At 47.9% G+C, this 26,885-nt stretch overlaps 2 protein-coding genes across 8 annotated transcripts in view; one reads left to right on the top strand and one right to left on the bottom strand.

Moving 5' to 3' along the window:
* Positions 1-3,195, top strand: part of GGT5 (gamma-glutamyltransferase 5) — a 33,918-nt gene extending 30,723 nt beyond the window's left edge. For 2 of the 3 annotated variants that reach the window (XM_050980543.1, XM_009092248.4), the window contains exon 12: positions 76-3,195. In XM_050980543.1, the coding sequence (XP_050836500.1) occupies positions 76-222 (147 nt within the window). In that variant the 3' untranslated portion in view covers positions 223-3,195. The remainder of the gene's footprint in view (positions 1-75) is intronic. The other variant, XR_003945264.2, reaches the window with a different exon arrangement.
* Positions 3,196-5,517: 2,322 nt separating this feature from the next.
* The window catches only part of GGT1 (gamma-glutamyltransferase 1), a 30,806-nt gene continuing 9,438 nt past the window's right edge, over positions 5,518-26,885 (bottom strand). For 4 of the 5 annotated variants that reach the window (XM_018916430.3, XM_030233379.2, XM_018916431.3 and 1 more), the window contains 12 exons: positions 16,470-16,631; positions 15,301-15,428; positions 14,985-15,074; positions 13,827-14,019; positions 12,532-12,689; positions 11,566-11,715; positions 10,932-11,068; positions 9,941-10,128; positions 9,012-9,139; positions 8,608-8,720; positions 7,497-7,610; positions 5,518-6,335 (listed from right to left, as the gene is read on the bottom strand). In XM_018916430.3, coding sequence (XP_018771975.2) covers positions 6,192-6,335; positions 7,497-7,610; positions 8,608-8,720; positions 9,012-9,139; positions 9,941-10,128; positions 10,932-11,068; positions 11,566-11,715; positions 12,532-12,689; positions 13,827-14,019; positions 14,985-15,074; positions 15,301-15,428; positions 16,470-16,627 — 1,701 coding nt within the window. In that variant the 5' untranslated portion in view covers positions 16,628-16,631 and the 3' untranslated portion in view covers positions 5,518-6,191. The remainder of the gene's footprint in view (positions 6,336-7,496; positions 7,611-8,607; positions 8,721-9,011; positions 9,140-9,940; positions 10,129-10,931; positions 11,069-11,565; positions 11,716-12,531; positions 12,690-13,826; positions 14,020-14,984; positions 15,075-15,300; positions 15,429-16,469; positions 16,632-26,885) is intronic. The other variant, XM_050980682.1, reaches the window with a different exon arrangement.

Raw genomic sequence — 26,885 nt, forward strand, 5'->3', positions numbered from 1 at the left:
AGTTTCACACCTGGCAATGTTAAGATCTCAGGCCCCGGCCCAATTCACTCCATTTCCTCTTCTCTCCCCCCACAGGAGGTTAGGGCTGGCCTGCTGGGAAGAGGACATAAAGAGAAGAAAGATAAATTTGCATTGAATGTTGTACAGGGAATTTTCAAGGAAGGAAAGTGCATCTCTGCTTACTCTGATAAAAGGAAGCTGGGGAAGTCGGCTGGATATTAGTGTGAAATGCCATCACCATCCACAAAGCCACAGGAGATTCAGAACGTGCTTTGCTTGGATATGCCCATAATTTCCTGTTCCCATCAGGATGTCTCCTGGAGCATGGGCACAGCCTGTGATTACATCTCATTCCAGCAGACTGCAGGTCACCCTCAAGGAGAGGTCAGCCAACCTTGTTTAGAGCTACACCTTTCATTACTTATGTGATACACAGAGAACATATTTCTTGAGCACATCAGATACTCAGAATGAGAGAATACAAAGTGGGAAAGGAAACTTGGTCCAAGCCCCACTGAGATCACTGTGAAATGGCCCAGCTGCATCTTCCATTCCTGATCGAATCTCAGTTTCTTTCAGGCTGTTCCACAATAAGCTTATTGCTGGGGCTCAGCAATGTGAAATACATAACTATTTTAGCCACTAATAAGGAGCATCTGTAGGGTCAGGATTTTAAAATCTGAAGCATTCAGGCTTAGAGTATGGATTTGGAAAGGGAAGAGATCAAAATTCCACACTCTCCCTCTGTTTTTCCCATCCAAAGAAGCCCAGCTTTTCCCCAAGGTGGCAGATGAAATCACACCATGGCACAAGTGCTGCCCTGCCTGCTGCTCTCTGCCTTGGGGGTGCAAAGCTCACCCAACCACAAGCTCAGGGTAACTGCACCAACACTCCCTCCAGCCCTGCACACAGTGACTCTGAGAATAGCCTCCCGTGGGGGCATGTGATTTCCCTGCTCCTGGGACCAACAGGCTTCAGCTGAGCTCCCTGGAGGTGCCTCTCGCTGTGGTGAGATGGGTCCCAGTCTGTGCCAGTTCTCCCTCCTCAACACTGGCACATCAGTCTTTGGGAAGGCAGGTCAGGGAGGCAGTGGAAATGCTGCTTTTAGAAACTTTACAACTTCCTTCAAACTGCAAAGTATACATGATCAGGAGATGTCATTTGTAGCCCTGAGCTCAGCCTGGCCAGGCAATCACCAGGACTGCTGAGAAGTGATGCAGCATTATCAGGAGTTAGCAGAATTCTCCCATATCCCACATGCTCCAAATCCCTGTTTACCACAGCCTGTTGTCTCTAGTGTTCCCTTCAGACCACATGGAGGGCATTGTAGGACTCTAAGAACTATCACAGAAAGAGAAAACTCTGGAGAAGAGACCTGAACGCAAAAGGTCCTGGATTTTGCACCTGGATGCAAAAGGTCTTTTGCAGTTATTCCATAGCCTTGCCCTGCTCAAAATGGCCAAAAGAATCAAACATTTATGAAAATAAAACCTTAAACACAGAAAATCCCCAAAGTTCTTCAAATGTGAAGGGTCAAATTCCCAGAATCCTCCAAAATTCCATTTTCTGAAAGCTTCTGAGCCTGATTGCCCTATGGGCACAGTGTTGTGTGTGTGTGTCTGAAAGAGAAAGAAACCAGAGCCAGGCACTAGCAGAGCCCTCCCCCTCACACACGGAGCCCATGAGACTCCTAGTTTTCCAACAATTAGAATCCCTCTGTAAACATCAAAATAAGCACACACTATTAAAAAAACACAAATTAAAACAAGGCCAGCTAGATTTTACGCCGATGTTTTTACCCACAAAGCCTGTCCAATAAAGCCATCCATTTCCTGAAATCTCAGCCTTCACTTGCATTTTAGTGATGGTGGGAGTGAAGCTGCCCAGGCCAGAATGTGTTTTCCTTCAGACGTTGTACCCCAAGGACTGCAGCACGACCCTGCTGGAGCAGCTGATGATTGATGAGTTACCAGATCCTAAGCACAAGCACTCAATCACCAGCTGGAGCTGGAGCTGGAGCTGCAGCACTCCAGCTGGAAATCAAGTTACTCATGGATGGAGCCAGCTCCATGCACTGCCTGCTCCCTCCTTGTCCAAGTGGAATTCATCTTATATCCCCCAGTTCAGCAAGAGCTGCTGGTTTCTCCATCAGAGCTCCTCACTCACACTGTGGAAGTGGCCTGGCACCCTGAGAGGCAGCGTCACAGTGCTGGTGAGTGGGAAAGGAAACAGCCCCTAAAGCTGTCAGGGGCAGTTTTTATGTTCACTTGCATGGGCTTACATTGACTATGACCACCAAAGAAACCAAATCCACCTAATTTGCTGAAGTTTTCTGCCTTGATTAACTCCCTTGTCCCACCTAGCAGCTCCCGGGTGCATCGGTGGTGGCGTCAGGAATAGCAGCTGACAGAAGGGAAAGCACTGACAGGTGCCAGACACCGTCTGCAGCACCAGACACAGCCCAGACCCGATGCTGTCTCTGGCAAGATCCGGGGTTATTTCCAGCTAAACCCACTGAGCTCGGAGTTTACAAGCAGCAACTGAGAGTGGCACTGGCTGGAGACAGGGAGAGCACTCCCAGCTTCCCTATTAGGGCCACCTTCAGCAGTGTTCTGGTCCCTCTCCATCATGTTTCACTGCAGAAATCCTGAGTCACCAAGTAACAAAGTCTTCCATTACCTTTTCTTCTGACACAGCTTAGGGTGAAGCACCCTGCAGCACTCCAGCTTATCACCTTTCCAGTGCAGCAGTATCACAGCTACTTCCCACCACAAAGACATGGGAATATTATCTTTAGCTTTGCTATTAACTTTGCAAGTGAGCCAGTGAAGCAGTTTAAAAACCCATCACAGATTTAATTTGCCAGACAGAAGGGAATGGGAGTGCAGATCTCTCAGCACAGCAGAGACTTCCAGTCCTGCAGTCCTTCCTAGCAGAGTACCTGGTGAAGCTGAGATTGTACCTGCTTTGGCACCTCTGCTCTTGCCCTGCCACTTCCTCACTGCTGCTGAAATCTGTTTGGGTCAAGAGCCTCTCAGTTTGGTCTCTCCACATTCCTGCTCCTCCCAACAAGAGAGCATTATTTTTGTACTGAAATCAACATACATGGACTTTAAAAGCATCATTGTACAGAGGCTGCTCTATTTTCTAATGAAGTCTTTAAGTTATACTTTTAATAAAGTGTTTTTAAACCTGTCTGGGATTTTCTCCTCCAAACCTGTTGCCTACCCCATCACACAAGCACAGAGGACTCCATGCAGGTGTTTCCAGCAGTAACAGTTGTTCATTCTGGAGCCTCATATGCTGCTGGAGAAGCTGAGGAACAGTGCAGCTCGTGCCACTAGTGTCTCACAGCTGAGTTTTGTTCCCTTGAAGAGGCTGGATGGTTGCCAAAAGAAACTTGTACTAATGTCAGACTGAAGAATAGGGGCAAGAGGTGAATCCTCCAGCTCCTGATCTGAATTGCCTTTTAATGGTACAGCTTCCTTTCACATCAGCTGGAATCAGTCATGGAATGTGTCCTGTTCTCCCTGCCCTGCACCAGGACAGGCAGCCCACACTGACACACTGTGTGCACCCAGGAGGTTGCATTCAAAAGGTGGGACATGGAATGATGAGGGACCTCAGGACCATCTTGTTCTGACCCTCCTGTCATAGGCAGGGATGTCAGTCACTAAACCCAGTTGATCCAAGTGGGTTTGCCATCCAACCTGTTTGCCATCCAACCTGTTCTTGAACATTTCCAGGCATGGCACAGCCAGGGTTTCTCTGGAGAGACTCTGCCAGGGCCTCACTGCTGTCAGTCAAGAATATCATCTTAATATGTAACCTAAATGTACCCTCTTTCAGTTTAAAGGCATTCCTTCTCATCCTATCCAGAAGATTTTTCCCTGCAGCTGAAACATCCCATAAACTGAGCAGCCTGGAGGGTGCAGTTGGAGGTTTTACAGCAGGAACCACTGCCTGACATCTGGCTGCTGATGCACAGACAGTCCCAGCATAGGGTGAGTAGTGGGATGTGGTGTGCAAGCAGGTGGCAGAAGTGCCTGCTCCATGTACAGATATGTCCAAATGAGATGCAGATAACTACAGCTTGCACAAGCATCCACAGCTTTTTAAAAACACAGGGAGTAAGTGCAAGCTGTGGCCCAGTTTAACAAATCCTTCTCTTCCTTCCTTTGTTTTTTCTACTGCTAAAAAACAACCAAACAAAGCAACTTCTGCAGAGTCAAGAATTCAAATGTATTTATAACAGTTGTAACTAGGAGTGTTTTAAGGTCCTAGGGGAAACTTTCTAACACAGGTTATAAATAATAGGGGAATTTTCTGACTAGCAAGAGGAAATTCAGGAACATAAGAACAACTGCTGCACCACAAACCATTAGATGCAGCCCAGCAGCAGCCACTCAGAGCTGTATCAGAAATCAGGATTGTCATCAGGCACTTCCCAGAAATCCATTTCCTTCCAATTTTGGACTAACTCTAGTGATGTAAGATTCCAATAAGCTTACTTTGCTGTGCAGCAATTTTCTTTATTTCCCAGGTCACACCTAGCCAAGAAAGAACTCAGCCAGTCCCAAAGGCAGCCTGACTCTGAGGAACACCAGAAGTGGAATTACAAAAAGTAGAAAAGTGAAAGTCTTAGTTTGGCAATAAGAGGACACAGGCTTGGCTCCAAACTGGCCTCTTGAGGGAACAAGAGGGAACACAGTGACTAGAGGTCATTTACCGTCACTGCCTTTGCTGCACCTAAAGCAGCACCACCAGTAAGAGCTCAGGAAAAGGAGCCAGAGCAAACCCAGGGCACGTTTGGTAAAAGCCACTCATTTGGGTCAAATGATGTAAGCAAACATGTATATCAAAGTCATGACTCTGATTTAAGCATCATCTAGCTCTCACTTTATTCTGTGAAACTGGGCTCTCCTCAACTCCAGACACTTCTAGGAAAGAGGTTGCATGATGCCTAAAACTTCAGACTTTCATTTTCTTTTCTGTATTTTAAGGTTCTTACAAATTGACAGGAAGTTTCCATGAGCCAAATAGATGAGCTAACTTACTGCTACTTGTGTATCAAGGATTTCAAGAACACCACTAGAGCATGACAACCCCCTGGATCATTTGGTTTTGATCTTGGGCCAAGTTTATATGATGTGATGCATTGGTCCTGCACCAAACCCCCTCATGCAGGTACAAACACTCTCAGCTGCTCCATATCAGACATATCAGGGATTCCTGAGAGGTCCTTAAAAGTCTGGTTAACAGTAACTTACATTTAAACAAGAGTAGCTGCAGCATGCCCTTTTTTAGAAATTTCATTTCCCCAAACTCTGATATTTCACTGCAGTATGATATCATAAAAAGCAAAGTGGAGAAAAACAAGCTTGTTTTAGATATGTAACTATTTTTGCTTACTCATGACTTCATCAAAGCAGTGAAGAAAAACAAAAGCCTCAAAAGAGCTTCTTTCACACAGACTCTCACCATCCCTTTTTGCAGCAACTGTGCAGGCAAGGAAAATGTGTGACTCCGTATTTATTTATTTTAGTTGTGCTCAGAGTTTTACAGGTAGCATCTTCCCTTTAGACCTTCTCAACAGAAATATAAAAAAGTTTGAAACCATTTTCCCATTTCCCCCCTCATCTCCAAAAATCAACTGGGTGAAATGCAGAAACATTTTTTGTTAACAGAGTGGTGAGTTCGGCTTATCCCAGTCTAGAGCTGGGCTTCCTGCTATGGCACGGACCTATTAGTTTGTAACTTAGAAAACCCAGCCCCAGAGTCCTGTAACTCCCACCTACTCAACAGGAAACAAATATCTTCTCTAGCAGTGACAGGGACACCATGCAGGGGAAACGCTTCCTGCAGCTTGAGTGAGCCGGACCTTCTGCAGAAACTGGGCACCCAATCTGTCTTTGTGGGATGGAGAGGAGGCAGGGAACAAACTCTTCAAGGCAGAACAGACTCTTCAAGTAAGTACTGCACGTCCTGGTGGACGCGCCTGTCTTAGCAGACGGCTGTGGCATGAGGCACTTCGGTCATGGCTGTAGAGAACTGTCCCAGTTCCATCAACAGAATCACAGGTAAATGCGTTCTCTTTCCTCTGAGAAGTCCCTGAGTTGCAGATCTAAAGGATCTTCCCCCCAAACACACCTTGGTGTCACTAGAGCGCTGGAAGAAGGAGCTGAGCCAGGTCAGTAGCCCGCAGGGAAGCCCCCTTTGCGCGAGTCGGAGGCGGCGGCCCAGCCGCGCTCCGTCCTGAGGATGGCCTGCACCACCGCGCCGCTGCTCACCCGCGTCGTGTCATGCCTCCTCTTCCTCAGCTGCTGCTCGATGCCCTGCAATGCACAGCTGGGTGAGCAAACTGCACCTGCTGCAGCCTGCAATGCACAGCTGGGTGAGCAAACTGCAGCTGCTGCAGCCTGCAACGCACAGCTGGGTGAGCACACTGCACCTGCTGCAGCCTGCAATGCACAGCTAGGTGAGCACACTGCACCTGCTGCAGCCCTGCAACCTGCATACCCCACAGCCAGCCAGGCATTCAGGGCCTGTGTTGCATAGGGCTACGTGTTGTTCCTCCTCTTCCCTTTGCTTTCTGGGGTGCCCTACTTTTGAAGAATTCAGAATTTGATATGTGTGGTGCTCAGTGTGGGTTACCAATACTATTCTTGGTCACAGATATTCACACACTAACAGCCAGGATGGATGGATCCTGTTGGCAGTGGTGGAAAACACAGGACTTGGAGAGAGCAGGGCATCCTCCCCAGTGCTGGCAGATACCTCAGCTGTTACCTTCATAAGAAGCTTATTAACAGAGGAACTTCTGCAGAGTTTGATAAGAAAACTGCATTATGTAGGACTGTTTTCCCAAATACAGAGGCACAGAGATATGAAATAGGTACAAAGAGGCAGATACAGAGGCATGAGAGATGAACAAAGCCTATGCCTGCCTCAGGCCTCTGGGGATGAATGAAGCTGCCAGCTCAGGTGAGTGGTCTGGAGAGCAAGGCAGACCTTGCCATCAGCTCTCCAACTGACAGTACTGTGCTGACATCTCTACTGTGAATATATTTTCAAGCCTGTTCCCAGGTCCCTCTGGGCATGCCCCCTTGCTAGCTCTGGGCCAGGCCTTCCAGATTCAACATGAGGTCACACAATAGGACAAGAGTTCCCTGAGACTGACTGGATTGAGACTTCTGGATGGTCTGGGCCCTGATGTGGCTTGCTGTTTGCAAGTCCTTTGTGCCAAACATCACTGCAAGCAGATACTCAGTTTCAGACACAAGTCACTCTTCAATGCACTGGCTTCAACACCTGTGTGACAGACTAAAGGTGCACTTTGAACAGCTTATTGTGACCCAGCCCTAGACCTGTACCAGCTTTACTACTGCTCACCCAGGAACAATCAGGCCAAACTTCATGATTTTCCACAGTGCTTGCCCTCCCAGCACGAGGGGCCCAGCTCATACAAGTTCATGTATGGCTCTAGTGAGACCAACCTCCTCTATTTGCTGCTCAAGCTCCGTGATGTTGGGAAACAGCTGATCGTGAATTCTGGGCTCCTCCACTGCTTTCTTCACATCATAACCAAACCAGATGGAATTCATGATTGTCTGTGAGAAGCAAAAAGCCTTAATGTTAATTACTGTGTTCAGAGAAGTCTGACCCTTTGAGGCACACAGGCAGAGGTGCCTCAAGGATGCTCACAGGACTCACAAAAGGCACCATTCTGGTCTACGTGGCTTTCAGTGATTCTTCTCTTGGCTAAGCAAAACACAGGTACATTGCAGATTGTATATGCTCAGGAGGATTCCCACACAAAGAAACCACGAGTGACTAAAATTATCACAGCAAAAGGATCAGATCCCTAAGCTGTGGTGGCTGGATTTATGTTGCTGTAACCAAGCACACAACAGTCACCTCAGCAAACACACCTACAGCTTCCTGCCATTGTACAGCCAGTTCCTGTGGGCCTGGCTCATCTCTGCAGCATTGAACTGCAGGCTGGAGCTGCTGGGAGGTGAGAACACTCTCAGAGTCCAGGGCTTAGGAAATTGTTTGCAGTGTTTTTTACAGACTTCTCCACTACCTCAGCCAAAAAGCCAGATCCAGCCTGGTGCTGCTGGCACAGGGGACAGTCACTGCTGCAGTCACTTTTGGGGGGTTTGAGTGGCTGCCACAGCAGCTCACAGAGGCCCTGCCTGACACTGTGCCTGAGCTGAGTTCTTATTTAGCTTCTCTGTGTGCCTTTGATCCAAAGTTTGGGATGTTGGATGGGAACAACTCTGAACTAGGTAAATAGGGTCATGGAGATGCAGAGAACAGAACTCAATGCAAATCTTGTGCAAGTGGTAAGAACAATTTGCCAGAGAAAATGTCACTAAAGGAGGCACTGGAGTCACTAAAGGGGGCAATTTAACAGCAGACCTTCTGAAGCCCTGGCAGGAGTTGGTGTTGGTCTGGCCCTCAGAATGCCAGGCAGGAACCTCCTTTTCAAGCCCCTGGCCCCCAGCAGGGAGCCACAGCCATGATCCTGTCACAGGTGAAGATGGGATTCCCCCCAAATGCTGCCTCTCCCATTTTGCCCCATGTGCCCACACCCTCACGTACCAGTGCTGTTGCTGTAGTTATTTTTGTTCCTCCAGAAGCACCGACCACCATCTTCACCTGTTTCATTTTATCCACCAAAATGGAGGGGCACATGGAGGACATTGGCTGTTTACCTGTTGGGGACACAGAGGCAACACAGAGGCTCAGCTTTCTACCTGCAGCTGACAAACTTCCAGCTCTTACTCCACATCTAAGCCCAGAGCCTCAGTATCCACCTTCCTGACTCAGCTTGTGCCCTGCTCAGTCCTTGGGGATCCCACATCCCCTGCACTCACCTCCTTCTTGACTCTCTCCCACCCCTGTCCCCTGCAGGTCCCAGGCCTGTGTCCCATGGCACAGATGCTACAGTGTGAGCATGCGCAATGCAGCCAAAAGACTGAGGCAGGAAGGTAGTTTACAGCTACCTGGAGCTATGAAATTTGCTGGAGAAGGAGGGATCCCAAATCCATTGATTATGTAAGGTGAGCTGAAGTCATCCATTTCATCATTAAATATGATTCCACTGATGTTGGATCGTACATCGGAGCCAAAGCTGGAGAAAACAAATTGTCAGAGTCAGGTCAAACCCATAGCAAATCTAGGCAGAGCTTCAGCTGAATTTACTGCAATGTGAAACCTGGGGTTTGATTGTAGTAACGCTCCATTCCCTCCCATTGTAAAGGACTTTCTGTCACCCCTAGGGGGAAGGAAGCAGTTAATACCATGAGTACACAGCTACACACAGAGAAAAGGCAGCCCAGAGCCCCTCTACAGCTCCCCTGAGAGACCCCATGGGGAAAACCAGCACAGCACTTCAGTACAACTACTGCCCCTTCCAGGTGGGCAGTACTGCACTCCATTCAGAGGCAGCACAGCTCCAAAGCTGGCACCTTTGGGAATGACTGGGGGTTCGCTTAGATGGGTCAAGCCGAAGACATTTTCTATGGATAAAAAATAAGCTTCACACCCTGGCTCCAGGCCATCTGTGTGAACACAGCTCTTTCTGACAGCACTCACAGCCAAACACTGCAATTCCAGGCCAGCTGTATTAGCTCAAATTCCTTCCAAAAGCCTGGGGAATCAGAACCAGCAGCAACAGCTCTGCTTATGAGAAGATCCAGATGCAGCCAATGTTGTGGTGGAATTCAACAAGAGAGAGGACACTTCTTGTCCTGGGACACAAGCACGAGGCCTCCACGTTGAGCACTGACCTGCAGGCTCAGCAGAAGTGCCCATCCCCAGCACTACTGACCCCTGTCCCACCCCAGAGGTGACAGCTGGTGGTGTTTGATACCCAGAACCAGCACTAGGAAGATGGCAAAGGCCTACAGGGAAGGAATGTCTGAGCTCCTACTATTGGTTGATGGTGCTGGTGGCGGACACAGCACTGCCATCATCAGCCACAACGGAGACGTGGGAAGTACCGGCATTGTCTCCAGTGTAGCACACGGGGTCATAGTACCCAATGGGGTGGGAGGTGCTGTCTGTGATTTTCCTCCGGAGATTATCTGCAAACAACTCGGATGTCATGTTCCTGATAGCCTGTCAGAGAAACCCAGGGCAGTTACTCAGCACATTGAGACATGTAGTCATGAGGCTGATATCCAGGAATTCAGACCACACAGCAGTGGCAAATCCCAGCAGCGAGGCTGCGGTTTCCCCCCAGAGTCTTCCTTCTTGGAAGATGGACACTTTGCAAAAGATCATTTTAAGCTGTCACAGGAGCAGCTGTCAAAGTCATCCCTTTGTGTAGAAGTTGACCAGCATCCATTATTGCAGTGCTCTGGAAAGCTGCTCTCACACTGCTGTGAGGCAAGCAGGGCTACACTTGCTTCAGGGACAAGAGGAATGGGATTGGATAGGGACAAGGCAAGGTATGACCAGAGCTCTGTAAGCTGAACATTTCTGTTCATCAAGTTGGGCTGGCTCAGCATCTGCTGCTTTTGCAGGCACAGAAGTAAAGCACAAAGTGCAAAGTTGGGACAAGCAGTCTCATCCCTTCCCATCTACTGCTCCATTTTACTACACGCAAGACTCTGGCTAGAGAGCCACAAGGATGCTGGGAATACAGTGAATAAGGCTTCAAACACTATAAAAACAGGTAGGGTTAGACCTAAATGCACTTCAGCCCCCTGGTGAATTGAGGAGGAAGGTTGCCTCCATTTATAGTCCCCACAGCTCAGCCATGAGCCACACAGGACATCACTTTGTGACTCAGAGCTGTTTCAGTGCCTGTCTCACCAAGTGGCACAGAGCATGCCTGACAAAGTGGAGTCACCCAAAAACTTTAAGCTACATTCCAGTCAACTCTGGTGTTGCAGAAAGAAAAGACTTTTGCCAGGTACCTCTGTAATGTCAACAAATTTTGGGTCTCCCAGCAAAGTCCTCTTGGCGTAGGCGAAGCGAAAGGCCTCCACGATGCGGTGGTAGGTCAGACCTTTCTCCTCCACGGTTTTGATGCTGGCAGCAGAGAAATTATATCCTGGCAACACAGGACAAACAACTGTGAGCACAAAGCACAGGGTCCATGGATTGCTAATGCCCCTGGGTCAAATGTATAACCTGTAAGCCCAGTTTCCACAGAGATGCAGTCACTGGACTGTAGTAATCTCCACATGGAGAACTCAGGAGCTCTGGTAGTTTTGAGCACTGTTGGAGTCACCAGCAGAATTTGTACTTGCAGAGGTGTTTTCCAAAGAAGCCTCAAGTACATGTTAGGTTCCACCCATACAAATATCAGAGAAGCTCCCCATCAGGAAAATATTTTTCCTCTTGCACCTGTATTTCAGGTAGGAAGGCAACATCCCTGAGTTTACAGCAGAAGAGGAATGTTTCTGCACCTCTGATCTCTCCAGGGCTCTCAGACCTCTCAGCTGCTGGAGGCCTATCAGGGAGGCCTTATTCCCCCAAAAAAGGTGATGTCTTTAGAGCTCTCCCAGCTCCTGCTGCCTGTGGGGCACTGCTCTGTGGCACTCTCACCTTTCAATATGTTGAAAATGAGGGCCAGAACTGGGCCACTTAGGGGGGCACTGGGTGTGTAGAGGGTGAACTCCCCGAGTTTGATCTGTATGGGGTCCTCGATCACCGTGGCATTGTAGTCCCGCAGGTCTTCCAATGTGACAATTCCCCCTGGAAAGAGAAGGAAACTAGAGGTGTGGGTTTATGTGATCTCTGGTGGGAAGAGGAGGTCATACTCCATCACCATGAATCACAGCAAGGATTGGAGGGAACACAGACAAATCCAAAAACTAACAAGGTGGAGAAAGCAAAAATGTGTGCCAGGAGATTTACTCCTTGATAGATCCATCTCAGGCTCAGATAGCCTAAGCATGAGGTTGGGCTGATTTACAGCAGCCACAACTCTGATGATCCATCTTTTTTTACAAAGGACACCAGCGGTGTCAGGCTACAAAATGTCCTTAGGAATTCTGTTTACAGGAGGAAGATGCAGTTTTGGGTGCAGATGCTTTGTGGCACCCCACAGGTAGAATAATTTGAGTGTTCCGTCACCTTTCTTATCTGAAGGGGGAAGAGAGCAAGTAATTATCCACCACAAATAAAGCCAGTAAATTACTCACAGGAAGTTCACCGAGCTAGCCCGTGCTGGCTGGTGAGGATAGGATACTGCCACCATCTAGTGGTTCCGAGAGATCAAACAGCTCAGAGTTCACAGGACCACCATGTATGTAACGTTTAAGGCACAAACTCATGGGATTCAGGCTCTGTGAACAGCCTGAACTGCACAGACTTGGGAGGCTCTGTGGTACAGAAATGCACAGCAAACACTCTCCATTTCTGAGTTTCAAACACTTCTGTTAAAGTGCTGCTTTTGGGTGTCCTGTTGCCACAGATCTCTCCCAAGGTTTCTGCAGGTCACTGGCTCCTCCTGGGGCTCTGAGCAGTGTGGTCACTCCTGCTGCTTGGGACAGGTGTCCTGGTTCTCACCTGCATTGTGGATGTCAGCAATGATCTGCTTTGCCAGGCTTCCTGTGTAAAAGGCATCTGCTCCCTCATTGGCTATGGTGGCGTAGGTGTTGGCTAGTTTGGGCATCTTGATGGTTTCACCCTCTTGCAGGATTTTCCCTCCTTTGCAGAACACTTCACTAGCAGAGAAAGGAGATGGAGAAGATCAGATATGAGAGATAAATTCAAAACTATGTGTGTCTGTGGCAGCTGAACCAGCATGAGTGTTCATGCTAGGTGCTTCTTGGAGAGAAGGAAACTGCCTGAGCCATGGCCCAGGGGTCCTCAGATCTTGGCACCAGGACATAAAATTGAGCAGTGTTTTCTGACCTGAAATTCTACATGCTCAGTGTGCTTAATGGAGTCTGCAGCAGGGATTTTCACCTCAGCACCACCCTCCCTGCCCACCCCAGGGGCCAACAAGTGCCTCAGGATGCTCATGAGGGGCCACAGTCCTTGAACCCAGCAGTGCAGTTCAGAGCACAGCCTATTAAGCTATGAGGTTCAAAGCTTCCAGTAAATCCAGAAGTGTTTCAGTCCCTGCTTGATAGATCACTTTAAGGTAGATTGATTCCTCTCTAGCTCCCTCATGATGGATCATGATTGTGTTGCTGTGGACCTGTCTGATGGAAGGACAGGAGACAGGCCAGGGTGTACATTACCAATTGAATAGCAAACAATCCTGCAGCTGGCAGAGATTTTAAGGAAAAGAGAGAATTAAGCATGATTCCCATCAGGGCTGGACATAAACACTAAGGGTTTGATTGTAAGTGAGGAGTATTTAAAACCCTTCATGCTCAAAGTCTTTGCCAGAAGTGGATGGTCAGAAGCACTGCTTGAGGAAGGCTGATTGTAGAGTAAGAGATGATCCAAATTCTCACTGCCTGACAGCAGATGAGATGTTCAAGGAGACTCTGCAGTTGCTCCAAATGCAGGCAGGATCAGCTTGGTGCACTTACAGCATGAGGAAAAGCAGGGATTCAGAAAATACACTGCCATTGGGCAGGCTGATCCCAGCACGTACTCTAATTCCACCTTGCTCAGACAAATGGGCTTCAGGAGTAGAATTTTTTCCCCTTTTAAAGGTCAGAACTGAACATTCCCCATGACTGAGCACCTTTAGGTATCTGCAGAGTCACCAGCAGGCACAGTGAGTGTGGTTACTGCAGGGCATGCACACTCCTCATGGACCCTGCATTGCACAAACACAGGGACTTTGCAGATTGGATGCAGCCACCCCAAATTTCTCTGCATAGGACAGCAACTGCTCTACCTACCACAGCAAGGGATTCCTTTCAATTGCCTCCTGTTTTGATTTCATGGCTGCAGCAAGGCCTTTCCCAACAGGGAATCCTTCTCTTGCCAGCTTGATACTGGGCAGAAACAGATCTTTCCATGCCAGTTTGCCATGCCGTTTGTGAGCCAGCTCATAGCCACGGATTTCTCCTGGAACAGCAATTGACAGTCCTCCTGGAGCAGAAAAGGAATGTGTTAAGTCTCCCACAGCAAGAAAAGAAAGTGGCTGATGGAGCAGGAGGTTGGGCAGGCATCTCTGCCAGCCCTGCTTTTAGGCAGGGCTTGTGTGTACTGTGACCTACTGGGAGAATTAGCAGAATTAACAGATTAATTTGGTCTGACATTTGTGCCTACGTATTCTGAGCTGCTGATACCCCTCTGTCCTCTTGCCTGGTAACTCCAGTTTTAGGGTCATTTCCTGCTGTGGGCTCTGTGCTAGAGCAAAGCTGCTCAGAACACAGAGCTGTCATGGGAGAGGACACAGACTGCGATGCACTTGAACCAAAAACTTTGTTGCAGCATTTTAACTACAACTGGAACAGATTGATTCCACATCCCACAGTGATGTTACACTTTGCTTCAATCCTCTTTTCACTTGCATCTCCTGGAAGTTCAACACACTGCTCAAACCCCTTCCAAGGTGCTGTTCCTTCTTGCTCAAAAGAGTGACCATGAAGAGAACTAGTTAGTATTTCTCTCAATTTCTTATTAGAAAATACTTTCCTGATAAGAAAGTTCTCTGGAGGCCCCAAGCCATTACTTGAAGCCACCACAATAAGTAATTTAGGGAGGACACCTGAACTGACAAAACCCAAGATGATCCACACAAAGATTTAGTCAAGGAGGTGGAAAGGAAAGATGGCACATGTGGAACAGGTCTACTCAGTGCTTTGCATTCACTTGCTTTTTCATGAAGTGAAAAGCAGAAAGTGATGGGGTTAGTTTCAAGGGCATTGTTTTTAGCTTCCTTGTCAGGCCAGAGTTTGCAAATTATGTGAGAGGATATTTCCAGACTACTTCTAGGTGGGAAATCCTGTAGGTAGGCAAGAGCCAACCATAAGAAATGTTCTCAATGTAGATGTGCTGGTAGCAGGCAGTGCTGGAGCCCTGTGGTCCCCCCCAAGCAGCCTTTGCCATACCTTTCAGAGAGAGCTGTGTGTTGTTCCCAAACATGTCTGCCGATGCGTTTTTTGGAGCCACTTCTCTCGCATTAATGATTTCCACTTTTCCTTTAATGACAGAGCAAGGGAGATGATGTTTAGCTCTGGACTCTGCACACAGCATGGTCTCTGCTGGAGGACTCTGACCAACGTGAGCCAGTTCCTTGGCAATTATTTTTGCCATTCCCGCAGAGGCTGTGAGCATCAGTCATTCACCTCCTCTCAGGCAGGATAAACCACCTGGCTTAGATAAAGTTCTCCAACTGTTCCAGCTGTGTGTGGCCCTGTCCCTTACCTGTGCTGCTGTAGATGGTGAAGAAGAAGCCCCCTCCAATGCCCATGCTGTGAGCATTCATGAGTCCCACGCACAGAAGGGCTGCAATCGCGGCATCCACTGCTGATCCTCCTTGCTTGAGGATGTCCCTGTGCAGCAGAAGGGAAGGTGACATGTGAGAGTGTCTCAGCTCCCTGTCAGCACTGCACGCACCACGTCAGAGCAGCTAAGACAGATTCTCTCAGGCACATTTGTTCACACCCAACCTATGTTCCTCAGGAAGCTCTGAGCTTCTGTCACCAGAGAGAACAGACCCTGAGTGGTCAGCGTGCAGACCAGGTCAGCCCTCGTTAGAGACACATCCAAACCAGCCTGAAAACAGTGAGATGTGACAGGGTACACGTGGGGACAGACATTCCACACACATTCATTACGCTGTCATCAGAAATTACAGTTTTCTGAGAAGCCTTAAATCTGTAGCCCTTCAGACTAGAACTGAAGGATATCTCAAAAAATGGGGTTTTTTAAAGGAGCTAGAAAGAAAACTCTCGTTCTCATTGTTAATGGATCCAAGGAATCTTTGCTTAATATGTTGTCTGTGAGCAACTGCAGTAAAGCTGGTCAGGCATGGTAAAAGCCTGGGGTTTATGAGGATCTTCTCTTTCTACAGGGAGACTAGGGATTGATTATCCATGCTGAGCAACTGCAAGGATTGCACCTGAACATCAGGGAAGCAGCAGTTGTGTCTCATGCCAGAGCTGTCAGAGCTAATGAGAGGCAGGGCACAGTGAGTGGGTTGTCACAGACATATTTTATGAAAAATCCTTTCATTAGGATTTTTTCTCCTGAGAAGCTGAGAAGCCTCAGAGGAAAAGAAAAACAACAATTATCTGCTGCTGTGGAATGCAACAGGTGCATCTTTGATTGGTCCATGTGAGTTGTTTCCACTTGGTGACCAATCACATGTGGGGGACTCTGGTCAGTCACAGGATTTTATTATCATTTCATTTTTCCTTTCTAGCCTTCTGATGAAATCCTTTCTTCTATTCTTTAGTACAGTTTTAATATATGATTTTCTTTTAATATAATATATATCATAAAATAATAAATCAGCCTTCTGAAACATGGAGTCAAGATTCTCATCTCTCCCCTGGTGCTGGGAGCCCTGGGACCACCACCCCAGTGGGTACCTTCCAATGATGGAGCAGGGCCCTGCGTCGGTGGCCACGGCCGCCCTGCTGTAGGTGTGTGTGTCCCCTGAGCGCAGCCCAAAGAACAGCCCCAGGAACAGCACCAGCCCCAGCAGGGCTACAGCCACCACTGCCACCAGCACACAGCGTGTCTTCATCTTCCTGTGGAGAGAGACAGGATTGTCAGCCCTGCTGCCACCTCCTTTTGTATCCTCAAACCAGCAGCTGTCACCTGGGTGAGAGCCTGCCTTAAAGCAGGCAGGGAACAGCACAGAAACCTCCAGAGGCACAGGGGAGAAGGGAAATCCAAGGAGCAGAACACAACTGCTGTTAATCATGGCTGACATCATATTCAGGACAAAAAAAAACCTAAAAAATTAAAAAATTTCACTTCACATAATCTCCTTTTAAATGCCATGTCTGTGGAAGAGTCTGTCTGTAAGGTTGCTAAGGACTAGTGCAAAACACATGTAGGTCATTAGGAATCAACCTTGGACAAAGCTACAGTGTGAGCACAGCACCCATTCCTGCCTGGGGCCCTTGGCCAGAGCACCTTCCCAATGAGCCCAGCACTTCCAGAGGGCCATGGCCAGTGCTCAGGTCCCCATGTGTGCCAGTCCTGCACTCAGCTGCTCCCGGGCTGCAGCTCACCTGAGAGTGAGCACAGAACACCAAGGAGCTCTCTGGGTGCACACAGGGATGAGCAGAGAGCTATTGAAGGGATGGACAGTCACTGCCACCTTGCTGGGACAGGCACTTCAGCAAGTACAGCTTGAACAGCTACTCTTTGACCCATTTTCTTTTCCATTACAAGACCATTCCAGCAAAATAGACCTAAATTAACCATATTGCCTTCAGATACCACCTCCCCCCTTTGTACTGCAGCTCTGGGTTTTACCACAACTTCAGCACAATAGCCAAGATGTCCTTTACCTTACCAGAGCATCTGCCATCCTCAGAGAAAAGCCAGTCCATGGAATTGTGGTGAAGAACAGATGCACCAACCCCACTGTGGATGCCCAGCAGCCCAAGGCAGAGTGAACTCCAGCAGCCAGAGCAGCACTCAGTGCCCTGCAGCAGCCACACACACTCAGGATTAGGCAGCAGTGAGTATGCCAGCACTGAGCTAACTAAAGGAAACAGGCCAGGCCAGCCAAACCAAAACTTTTCTTAGAGGGGGATGATTAGCAAGCTGCCCCCCCCCAGCCTCACCCCCTGCCTTAAACCAGGAGATTTGGACACATTTGCTGTCCAAGCCCTGTATCTGTGAGTCTCAGCCTGGGCACTAAAGATTCCCATCTCCATCCAGGTAAAGCAGCTGTAAATCTACTGTAGGTGCTGCTCTGTAAACAAGTGTCAACTGAGGGTAGTAAAAGTAAATGGATGAAACCTCTTTCCAGGTTCTAGAACTTAATTTACACTCAACCACTTTTAAAAGAGAGCAGTGGTGTGTTTGCAGAGCAATGACTGTGCAGGGAAACAGAGAAGCCATTATGTCCCCAACAATAGCTCACACACAGCCTCAGAGTTTAAAGACAGTTTTGTTTGTTGGCAGAGATATTTCAGCTTCAGCACTGGCAGTCTCCTCCAAGCTACACAAGAGATGCCATGGGATCTTTTATCTGTGCCCCAGCTCAGCAGAAGGTACTTTGTTTGGTCTGAAGGCTGCTCTGTGCTGGGCTGTCCTTCAAGCCTGGGCTGACTCGAGCCCCCTAGTGCAGAGTTAACCCCTGGGCTCCTGGCTGGGGCTCTGCAGCTCTTCTCCACAGCTGCTTGTCCCACTGCTGGGTCCCTGCAGAGCTTCACTGCCTCATCAGGGAAGTTACTCTGACAGCAGGAGAGAAGGGGAAATTCCAGGTACTGCCTCTGCTCTCACCTCCTCTCTGGAATGGGATCAGACCTGTGAGCACCCCACAGACCCAGGAGAGCTCCATGCTGTGTCCTGCTGAGTGCACAGACCTTGGAAAGGGCCCTACAAGAAACTTCATGTGACCCAGGCACAGCTCCTGGCCTGCCAGGCATGAGGATGAGACATGCACCACTGGGCAGCAGCACACAGAGGCTGCCCTGCAGAGATACTGACCCTGTGCTGCACCACCCTGTGCCTCTGTAACTCCAGGGAATGCTCTTAAGGAAGGTGTAGCTGTGCAATCTGTCACACTGATCCTGCCCAGGAAACAGCAGATGTATGAGCTCCAGACCTGCAGATTTCTCTTCTCCAGCAATGAGCAGAGAGCAAACCCAGCTGAGGATAATCCTCTCCACCTTTGCTGCCAGCTCAGCTCCCAGAAGCTCCTTAGCCCATCCCAGGCCTGATCCCAGAGGGAAGCACAGCCCTCACTGCCTTCCCAAACAATGGCACAGCAGAGCCAAATGTGTGTTTGCTTTGATGTACAAAAATCAGAGAAGGATCAGGAGCCTGCAGACACCCACTGCTAACCCACCTCTCCACACCCCTTGTGTCCTGGGCAGGCACACTGCAGGAACAGCTGAGTTTTTGGAGCAATGGTCTGTTTGAACCTTGGCTCTGAGTTGAGTCCCCATTATCATTTATTAATGGGAGTGGAACAGCAGCTGCAGGCTACCACCTGAGCAGGCTCCCCAGATGCTGTCTGCTGAGGCTGGCTTTAACTTCCCCATCTCTGCCAAATCCAGCTGTTTGGAAGCCTGGCTTCAGTCACAGAGTGTTTTGGCAGCAGCAAAAGTTCTCCAGGAGACAGGGGCTATAGAGCAATTAAAAGCAATACAATTATCTCTCACTGTTATAAAGGTCCACCAGCCAGTGTTAGTCATGGAATTTAAAAAGTAGCCTGCTTGCCTTACTTACTTTAGGAGAGGGGGAGGACCAGCAAGCAGCAGGGCCATGCTTGTACAAGCAGCCCCAGTGGGCTGTGCTCAGGTGGGTCACAACATGCACAACCTTATTTAAACTGACACTGGGCTTGAACTAAAAGTACCCCAGTGCAACAGGGGTTGCTAGTTAGTGTCAGGCAGGAGATGCAGGGTCTGACATCTCCTCCAAGAGGGCTGGGGTGTTCTGTAGGGATGAGGAATCTGCCATGGTCAGGGAAAGTGCCAGGAGAATTGGAAGAGGAGAAGGAGATGTGGGGAGAGATCAGTGGGGAGAGAACAGTGGGATACCAGGGGATGACAAAGGACCCCAGGCCTGATCAGGCACTGCTTTTTTCCCAAATGAAGTAGTAAATGAAGCATCCACTGACAACACTGAAAACTTTAACCACAAACTCAAACCCAACAGTTTTCTGCTTTAAACCCATCTTGCAAGAGCTTCATACGCCAGCACCCACTCCTGAGAGCTCCCTGTGCTCCCTCTCGCAGCCCAGCAGCCACCACTGGGCCATTAGCTCTGAGATAGGCTGCCCTACTTTCCCCAGGCAGCACAGGAAATGCAAGGACAGTTTGGATACCTGAACTCTTGTCACAGGACACAGGCCATGCCCTTGTGACACATCACAGACGCTGAAGTTCCATCGTGAGATATTCTAATTGAGGTCTTACACAGTCTGCAGCTCCACCAGTGAGAAGGAAACTAAGACAGAGGTTCAGCCAAGCCATGAGGAGGCCCAAAGAGGCTTCCAAATTCAGACCTAGGCACTGCTTCCACCTGAAGCAGGAGGACAAAGCAGTCCCTGGAGAAACACAGCACCTCCATCCTACTCAGTTAAAAGCCTTCCTCACTGACGGTGCCTCCGTGCTGGTTCCTGTGCAGGGGCCAGCACTCCCCTCTTGGTTAATCCCAGCATTGCAGACTCTTGGACACACATCAGCTTGCAGGACAAAGGCCTCAGTGGGGATCAGTGCTCCCTGCTTGTTGCTGAGAGAATCAACATTGAAAAGAACTGAGCACTGAGTCTGTGTGTGAAGGGGCTGCTCAGCTGGGCCCCAGGTGCTGCTCAGGAGAGCTCTTGTGATCACAGGCTGTGACTCCTCCACAGGCACAGGCTTTTCTGAAGCCCCATGGCATGTATTATTCTGCCCAAAGTAGATCAAACTCTGAGTTCACTGAGAGACAATAATTTCCTCTTGAAGCAACTTTTTCCTCAAAAATCCCTCATGTCTCCCTGCAGAAATTTTAGCATCAAATCCAACATTATTTATTTTAAGACACTTCAGCATAAACTATGAAGTGGAAAAAAAAAAAAAGACAGAAAGGTGGAATAAACACAGAATTCCCCATTTCCCATGGTTTTCACAGTGCTTCCTAGTTGAGGACGTGCAGAAATCCACAACTAGCAAACTCAATCTCAAACCCACAAGTTATTAAAGTAGTAGAGAATGAGTTTTTATAAACCCATTAAAAACATTATCGTTATGCTCACTCCCAATTTGAAGTCAAAACGCTTCATTAAAACATGAAACCAACTGTTGCAAAAGATGTTTTCAGGTGCTCTTTTGCCATTTAACTGGAAGTTGTTTATTAGATCTGAACTCATTCAGACTGGTTAGTCTGGTCCCATCATTCTCCTTCGGCAAGCTTTCATCTGCTTACTAAAAAAGTTCAATTTTTACACATTCTGTTGAAAAAGAAATCCCACCCAGCACTTTCAGGTTGAGGGGAATGGCTCAATGAAGGTAATTCCTGTTTCCCCCTTACCTCTCAAGAGTATTTGCAAGTTGATCCTGTCTTTTGCACAGACCTGTGGGTACTGGCCTCCTCTGAGTGTCCCTTCTCAGGAAGTGAACCCTTTCACTGGGGCAAAACATCCTTGCGGGAGTAGCAATAACCACTTATCTTCCCTTTAAAGCTCTCCAAAACTTGTATTTGGTATTTGTACTGCCCTGCTCACAGAGATGAACCCATTGAAACTCATTATGTTTGAATTCACAGTACCAGAGGAATGCAGAAGTAATCATTGACTAGGTGAAGAGTCAAGAACCCACACCTCTCAAAATGCATATTTTAGGATCCACGAAGATTGATTCTGCTGTTGATAAACATTCTGTGTTCCTGGATTTGGTGACTGTGTGGTACAAATATTTTTCCTCACCTCGTTGCTATCTCTGAAGTTCTGATTAAGCAACTGAGCAAGTACAATGGACTCAAGTTGCACCAGGGAAGTTTTAGATTGGATGTTAGGAAAAAATTCTTCACTGAAATGGTGGTCTGGCTGCCCCAGAAAGTTGTGGAGTGACCACCTCTGGAGGGATTTAAAAAACATGTCAATATGGCACTTGGGAACATGGTTCAGTGGTGATTTGGTAGTGCTGGGTTAATGGTGGGACTCAATGATCTTAAAGGCCTTTTCCAACCTAAATGGTTCTGTGATTCTAAACCCATGGTGTCTCCCCATGGCCAGGTACCCTCACACCACTCCTGCCTACACCCTTGTGCTCATAGACAGACTGGATTTGGTGTTTGTCCCTTCAGCTCCAACCCAGACACTGCCAGATGGAGCTGTGACTACACTTGGTGGGAATAACCCGTCTGCCAAGGGTGGGCAGTGCTGGCAGTGCCAGGGCACCTGCTCAGCTCCCACAGCTGCCCCTCAGCAACCACAGCCACACCACCTTCAACTGCCATCAGATGAATGCTCCAGCTGCAATGAGAAGATGCAATGCCTGTTCTGCTTGGCCTGCTGCCACAGCAGCACCCTCTGGCAGGCAGGGATGAAGAAACCTGCCCTCCATCACTAAATCTCACTGAGGGTTTTAAGCAACAATCCTCCACATCTGCTTGTGCCAAGTCTGGAAGCACAGCTGCAGCTCCCAGGTTGCTGAAGTGTAGCACAAAACTCAGCAGAACCCAGTCTGAGGTAAGGAGCTGTACAAACTGTCCTTTATGGACTCAGCTACTAAAACTCAGGTCACTGAGTCTGTCCATGGCTTGCCAGAAACCCCAGACCCTCCTTTAGCATAAGCTCAGCACCCAGAAATGCTGAATGCCCAACTAGAATGCAACACAAGCAAATCACAGCTTGCCTGAAACCTGGGCACAGTGAGGATCCAAGTCCACATGTCTTAAGCCTGACTTCTAGCCAGAAGGTTCCCTGCAAACCCAGGATGAAGCAAAGTCTGCCTGGATGGCATTCAGCACAGAGATGCTGTCTCTGGACTCACAGGGCTCAGGCAAGAGGTTAATGCTTCAACTGTAAAGCAGCCCAGTCCCCCTGCCCCACTCCAACCTTTGACACACCACATCTCCACTTGCTGCTGCAGGATAGTAGCTGTGCTACACTGACTCATTAACAAAGTCTGGCCAAGTTCCAAGATTAAAAGCTTTAGGGTGATATTTTCCCTGCCTAAAAATACATCATTTTTTCTATAATAGCCACAAAATGGAGTTCTGTTTGACATTTACATGTTGAAAAATCAGTACTAAAAACCACGAGCATTTCAGCCCTGAGATATTTGGAAGGAATATAGCCTGTGCCCATTTTCCAAAGGTGACTTTCAAATACTCCTTTCAAGACACTGTATGAAGAGAACAGGCCCCTTCAGTTATATTGCTACTATCCAAGAGGTCTTGAGAAAAAATGGAAGCTTTCTGGAAAGTAGATACTGGCCCAGAAAGTACTCAGAAGGATTTGAGATACAAAATCTGCTGTTCCTACCACCAGTCTGAGCTACACTTCCAGAGTCCAGGCCACATTCAGCTGTTAACACACACCCCTCTCACTGTGTCTGATTTATTGCTGTGAGACTCATGATGCTCCACACAAAAGGTTGTGACAGGAGCACACAACGATCCTCTGAAAAAGCAGACAGTGTGGAAAGGTGTCTGGTCTCTGCCCCAAACAAATCACCTGCACTTTTAGTCTGGCACACCTTTAATATTAACAGGGGAATTTAGGATGCAGTCTACTGAGCAGAACCTCTTTTTTAATTTACTTGTACTAGGTTTTATTCTTAATATTTTCATCATTCTAAAGTTGCTACATCCCTGAAGTTGGTCTAGGTCAGACAAGAGTCTCCCTGTCACATTTGTCTCAGAAGGTGCAAGGTGACATGGAAAGGCTGTAAGAAAGCCCAGTTCTAAATCATATTTATCCTACTGTAATATTTCACCCCACAGCTGAAAGGCAGGGTTTCTATCAGTGACCCAACCAAATGAAGCAAATCTTGTCCTTCCTCAAGGACATTGCAGTGCCATGTTCTTACCAGCACAGAGCTGGAACAAGTTGGATGCTCCTCAGCAAGTTACTCTTTCACTTATGCCCAAGTGGAGTTGAAGATGGGGTCAGAGAACGTTGTAAAACCTGAAGTCAGTGCCTGCAGTTCCAAAGGGTGAGAGCACTCTGCTGTATACAGGGTGTGCTGTGCACAGCCACCTTGTTTCAGCTGTACATAACATTTGGCAGCTATCAAGCATCTCTGTCTAGGCATTAATATAATAGAGAGCCCTGTTATAACTCAGCCTTACGTGTTTCAAGCTGCAAGGCCACACCTCAAGCAATAATGCCACGTTTAATGCAGGTGCATTGCTGACTTGCTCTTCTTAACCCATTACAAATAAAGAAAAAAAAAATCTCCTGAAGAACTTGCCACCTCCTTCCAGCTGTGATGTTCATGGCATGGTCACCTTTAATTTCCCAAAAATTAGCATGTGCTGTTACATTGAAACTTGAGCAACAAATTCATCTTTCAGCACATGAAGCAATGCCTTCATAGCTCTTGTCACAGAACTTGCAGACACTGAAAAGCATCAGGCAACCCGAGGCACTGCTGGGGAATTTTTCTTTTTGTTTCTTTCCCCCCACCCTTGCTGATTTTTTCTGTAGGAATTTCATTAAGCAACCTCAGCAATGACTCACAAAGCACAGACCAGGTCAACAGTTTAGACACCTACTTTTTATGGCAGAACAATCAATCCAAAGCCACCATTTCCCCATGTTTTAACATCCCAACACTACTGGAATAGATGCTGTTACAAGAGTTTGTCCCTTAGGTTTACCTCTTGTTGCAGGTTAGCTATTTTTCCCATGAGGAAGTCTTTCCCCTCTGACAGAGAAGTGTTGCAACCCAACACTACCTGAAAATGAGCATCAAAAAGCACCTTGAGTGCCCACTAACACAGAGCTGTTAATAAGCACATGAGGCTTCTTCCTACTAAAGAACAGTTCCCTTTTTGACCTCTTACTCTACTCTTCCATGTGGAAGCTAACTGCCAGCTGTATGACTAGCAGACAACTCTAATTTAGTCTAAATATGACCCAAGAAACACTGATTTAAAAAAAGAGATCCTAGCTGAAAAAGCCTTGGAAAAGTCACTAGGGGAGACTTAGAGAAAAGGTACTTTAAGAATGGAAAACACGCCTAGTGTGCAAAAGGTTGAGCAGGGACACAAAAGTTGCCTTACAGAGCTGAAAATAAACAAGCAGATGTTTATCCACAGCCCAAGCACCTCCTTCCCCTCCAGTGAGAGTTGCTTTCACTGGAACTCACCTGGTGAAATGGAGCCACCCACCAAACCCACGTGCTTTCATTCTAGTGACCTGTTTTCCCATAATCATCCACAGGTGCACACTTTTCTCTGGGACAGAGGTAAGCAAGTGGAAGATAACTGGGAAACAGGGAGGTTTATTGACCTTTTCTTGCCAGCCACACTGGTTAACCAGTTATGGTGATATCCTTCTAAGCCCAGAGGCAGCTGCAGCAGCAGCAGCATTGCTGGGACAGTGCTGCGTGAACCACTGGGGCTCCTTGGTTCTTGGAGGTCTCTGGCTGCTGTTGCAGAAGAAGCCCTTCTGCTTCTCCCTTCCAGAAAAGGGTGGCTGTCCTCTCTCCAGAGTTCTGCCTTCTTTCCTCATTTTTCCTCAATCTTATCTTTCTGCTGTCTCAACTCAATCTTACTCATTAATTTTATGTCAAGCTCTGCAATTTCCAAAACCTACATCAATCTGTGCCATTTATTTAGCAGCTTTATAAAGCCCTTTAACCTTTGCAAAGCCTTCCTGCCAGGCCACCAAAGGGACTGTGTTCTTGCAGCTGACAGAACTGCCTTTCCCCCAGCAGGCAGTACTGAGCTCAGCAGCACAGTCCCACACAGCTTCCCCTCAACCTCACTATCCCCAGATAAAAAGGGACAGGGCTGATAGAGACAGGGAAACAAGAAAACCTAAACTGGTGAAGGGAAAAACAGAGAAAGTGGGAATGAAGGAGGACAAAAAAGGTGAAAGAACGGGAAAGGGGGAAACTGAAGGGCAAAAAATGAGCTATGCCCCTTCTCTCTAGGCTAGAGGTTTCCCCCAGTCTCACCTGACTGCTGCACTTGGACCAGTCCTGCACATGCCATTGAAACTCTCAGATTACAGACGAAGTTTTGACTTTCTTGGTGCTCTGCAGAAGGGTTTGTGTAATTTTTCTGTAAGGTTTGTGCAATGTTATACCTGCTATAGCAGATAACTGTGTATTTTATAGACTGTAGAGCATCTGGATGGGTGGGTGAGGCCACTGGAAACCCTGGATTCCAGTTACAATAAATGAACTCAAATGAATGACTGAATTCACTGAAGAGGTTTCAGAGACTTCAGCTGAAGTTGGAAAAGAGCTGTTTCCAACTAAAAAAAAGTCTGTAGCTACCTGCTTAAATTCACCTGTGTTTGCTAAACCAAGACTCTACAGGTAAGTGAATCCCTTAATAACCACAGAGCTGGTCTGAACGGCTTTGCCTCTCCTGATCTCACTCCTGTTTGCTGTGGACACCTGGATCAGGAACTGCAGCTCAGGACTGGGACCTTGAGAGAAAAAGCCCTGGTCCTGGAAAGCCCACCTCTGACATGTTAGAGGGGATCCAGCCCAGAACAGGAGCAGGTCTTTGTTTTCCAAACACACATAAGAGAGGGCCGTTCTTTTGGTCTGGTAATGAGCAGAGAGTGTCCCAGGTGCTGTTCTGGTCCTTCATGTGTCTAAATATTCATTTGCCTGGGCAGAATTTGCTCATTTTCATACAAATACAGTTACCCTTGATAGTTCTTTGCAACAGATTTTTTTTTCCTTACAAAGAATTAAATGTGAACTGCTTGATTTATTTCAGAGTATTTCTTCCTCCCTCACAGGCCACTATCCACGTACACAAATGACCCCTGACCTGTGCTCTACTGAGTGCTCTGCTTGCTCTGCTCCAGGATCTCTGTTCTCTCCCACAGCATTGCCCTTCCACCCTGCTTCTGGATCACACCCTCAGCATCATCCCATTGCCCCTGCAGCTTTTCTGGTTCTGCACCTGCCTCCTGGCCTTTCCCCCAGGCACCAGGTAAGAAAGTGCTTTACCTCCCACACCAACAGGGCTTGCATTTGTCAGGAAGCACAGAATGCTATGGAAGGAAGAGGGATCCAAGATCTATGGATTTCAGCCACTTCTTAGACTTTGATTCCTCTGATGAGCACCACCTCCCAGGGGGACATCGACTGAAGTAAGAATTTCTCACCTTTAGGACCCCATGAAATCTGCCTTTC

Source organism: Serinus canaria, chromosome 15, assembly GCF_022539315.1.
Source record: "Serinus canaria isolate serCan28SL12 chromosome 15, serCan2020, whole genome shotgun sequence".
NCBI lineage: Eukaryota > Metazoa > Chordata > Aves > Passeriformes > Fringillidae > Serinus > Serinus canaria.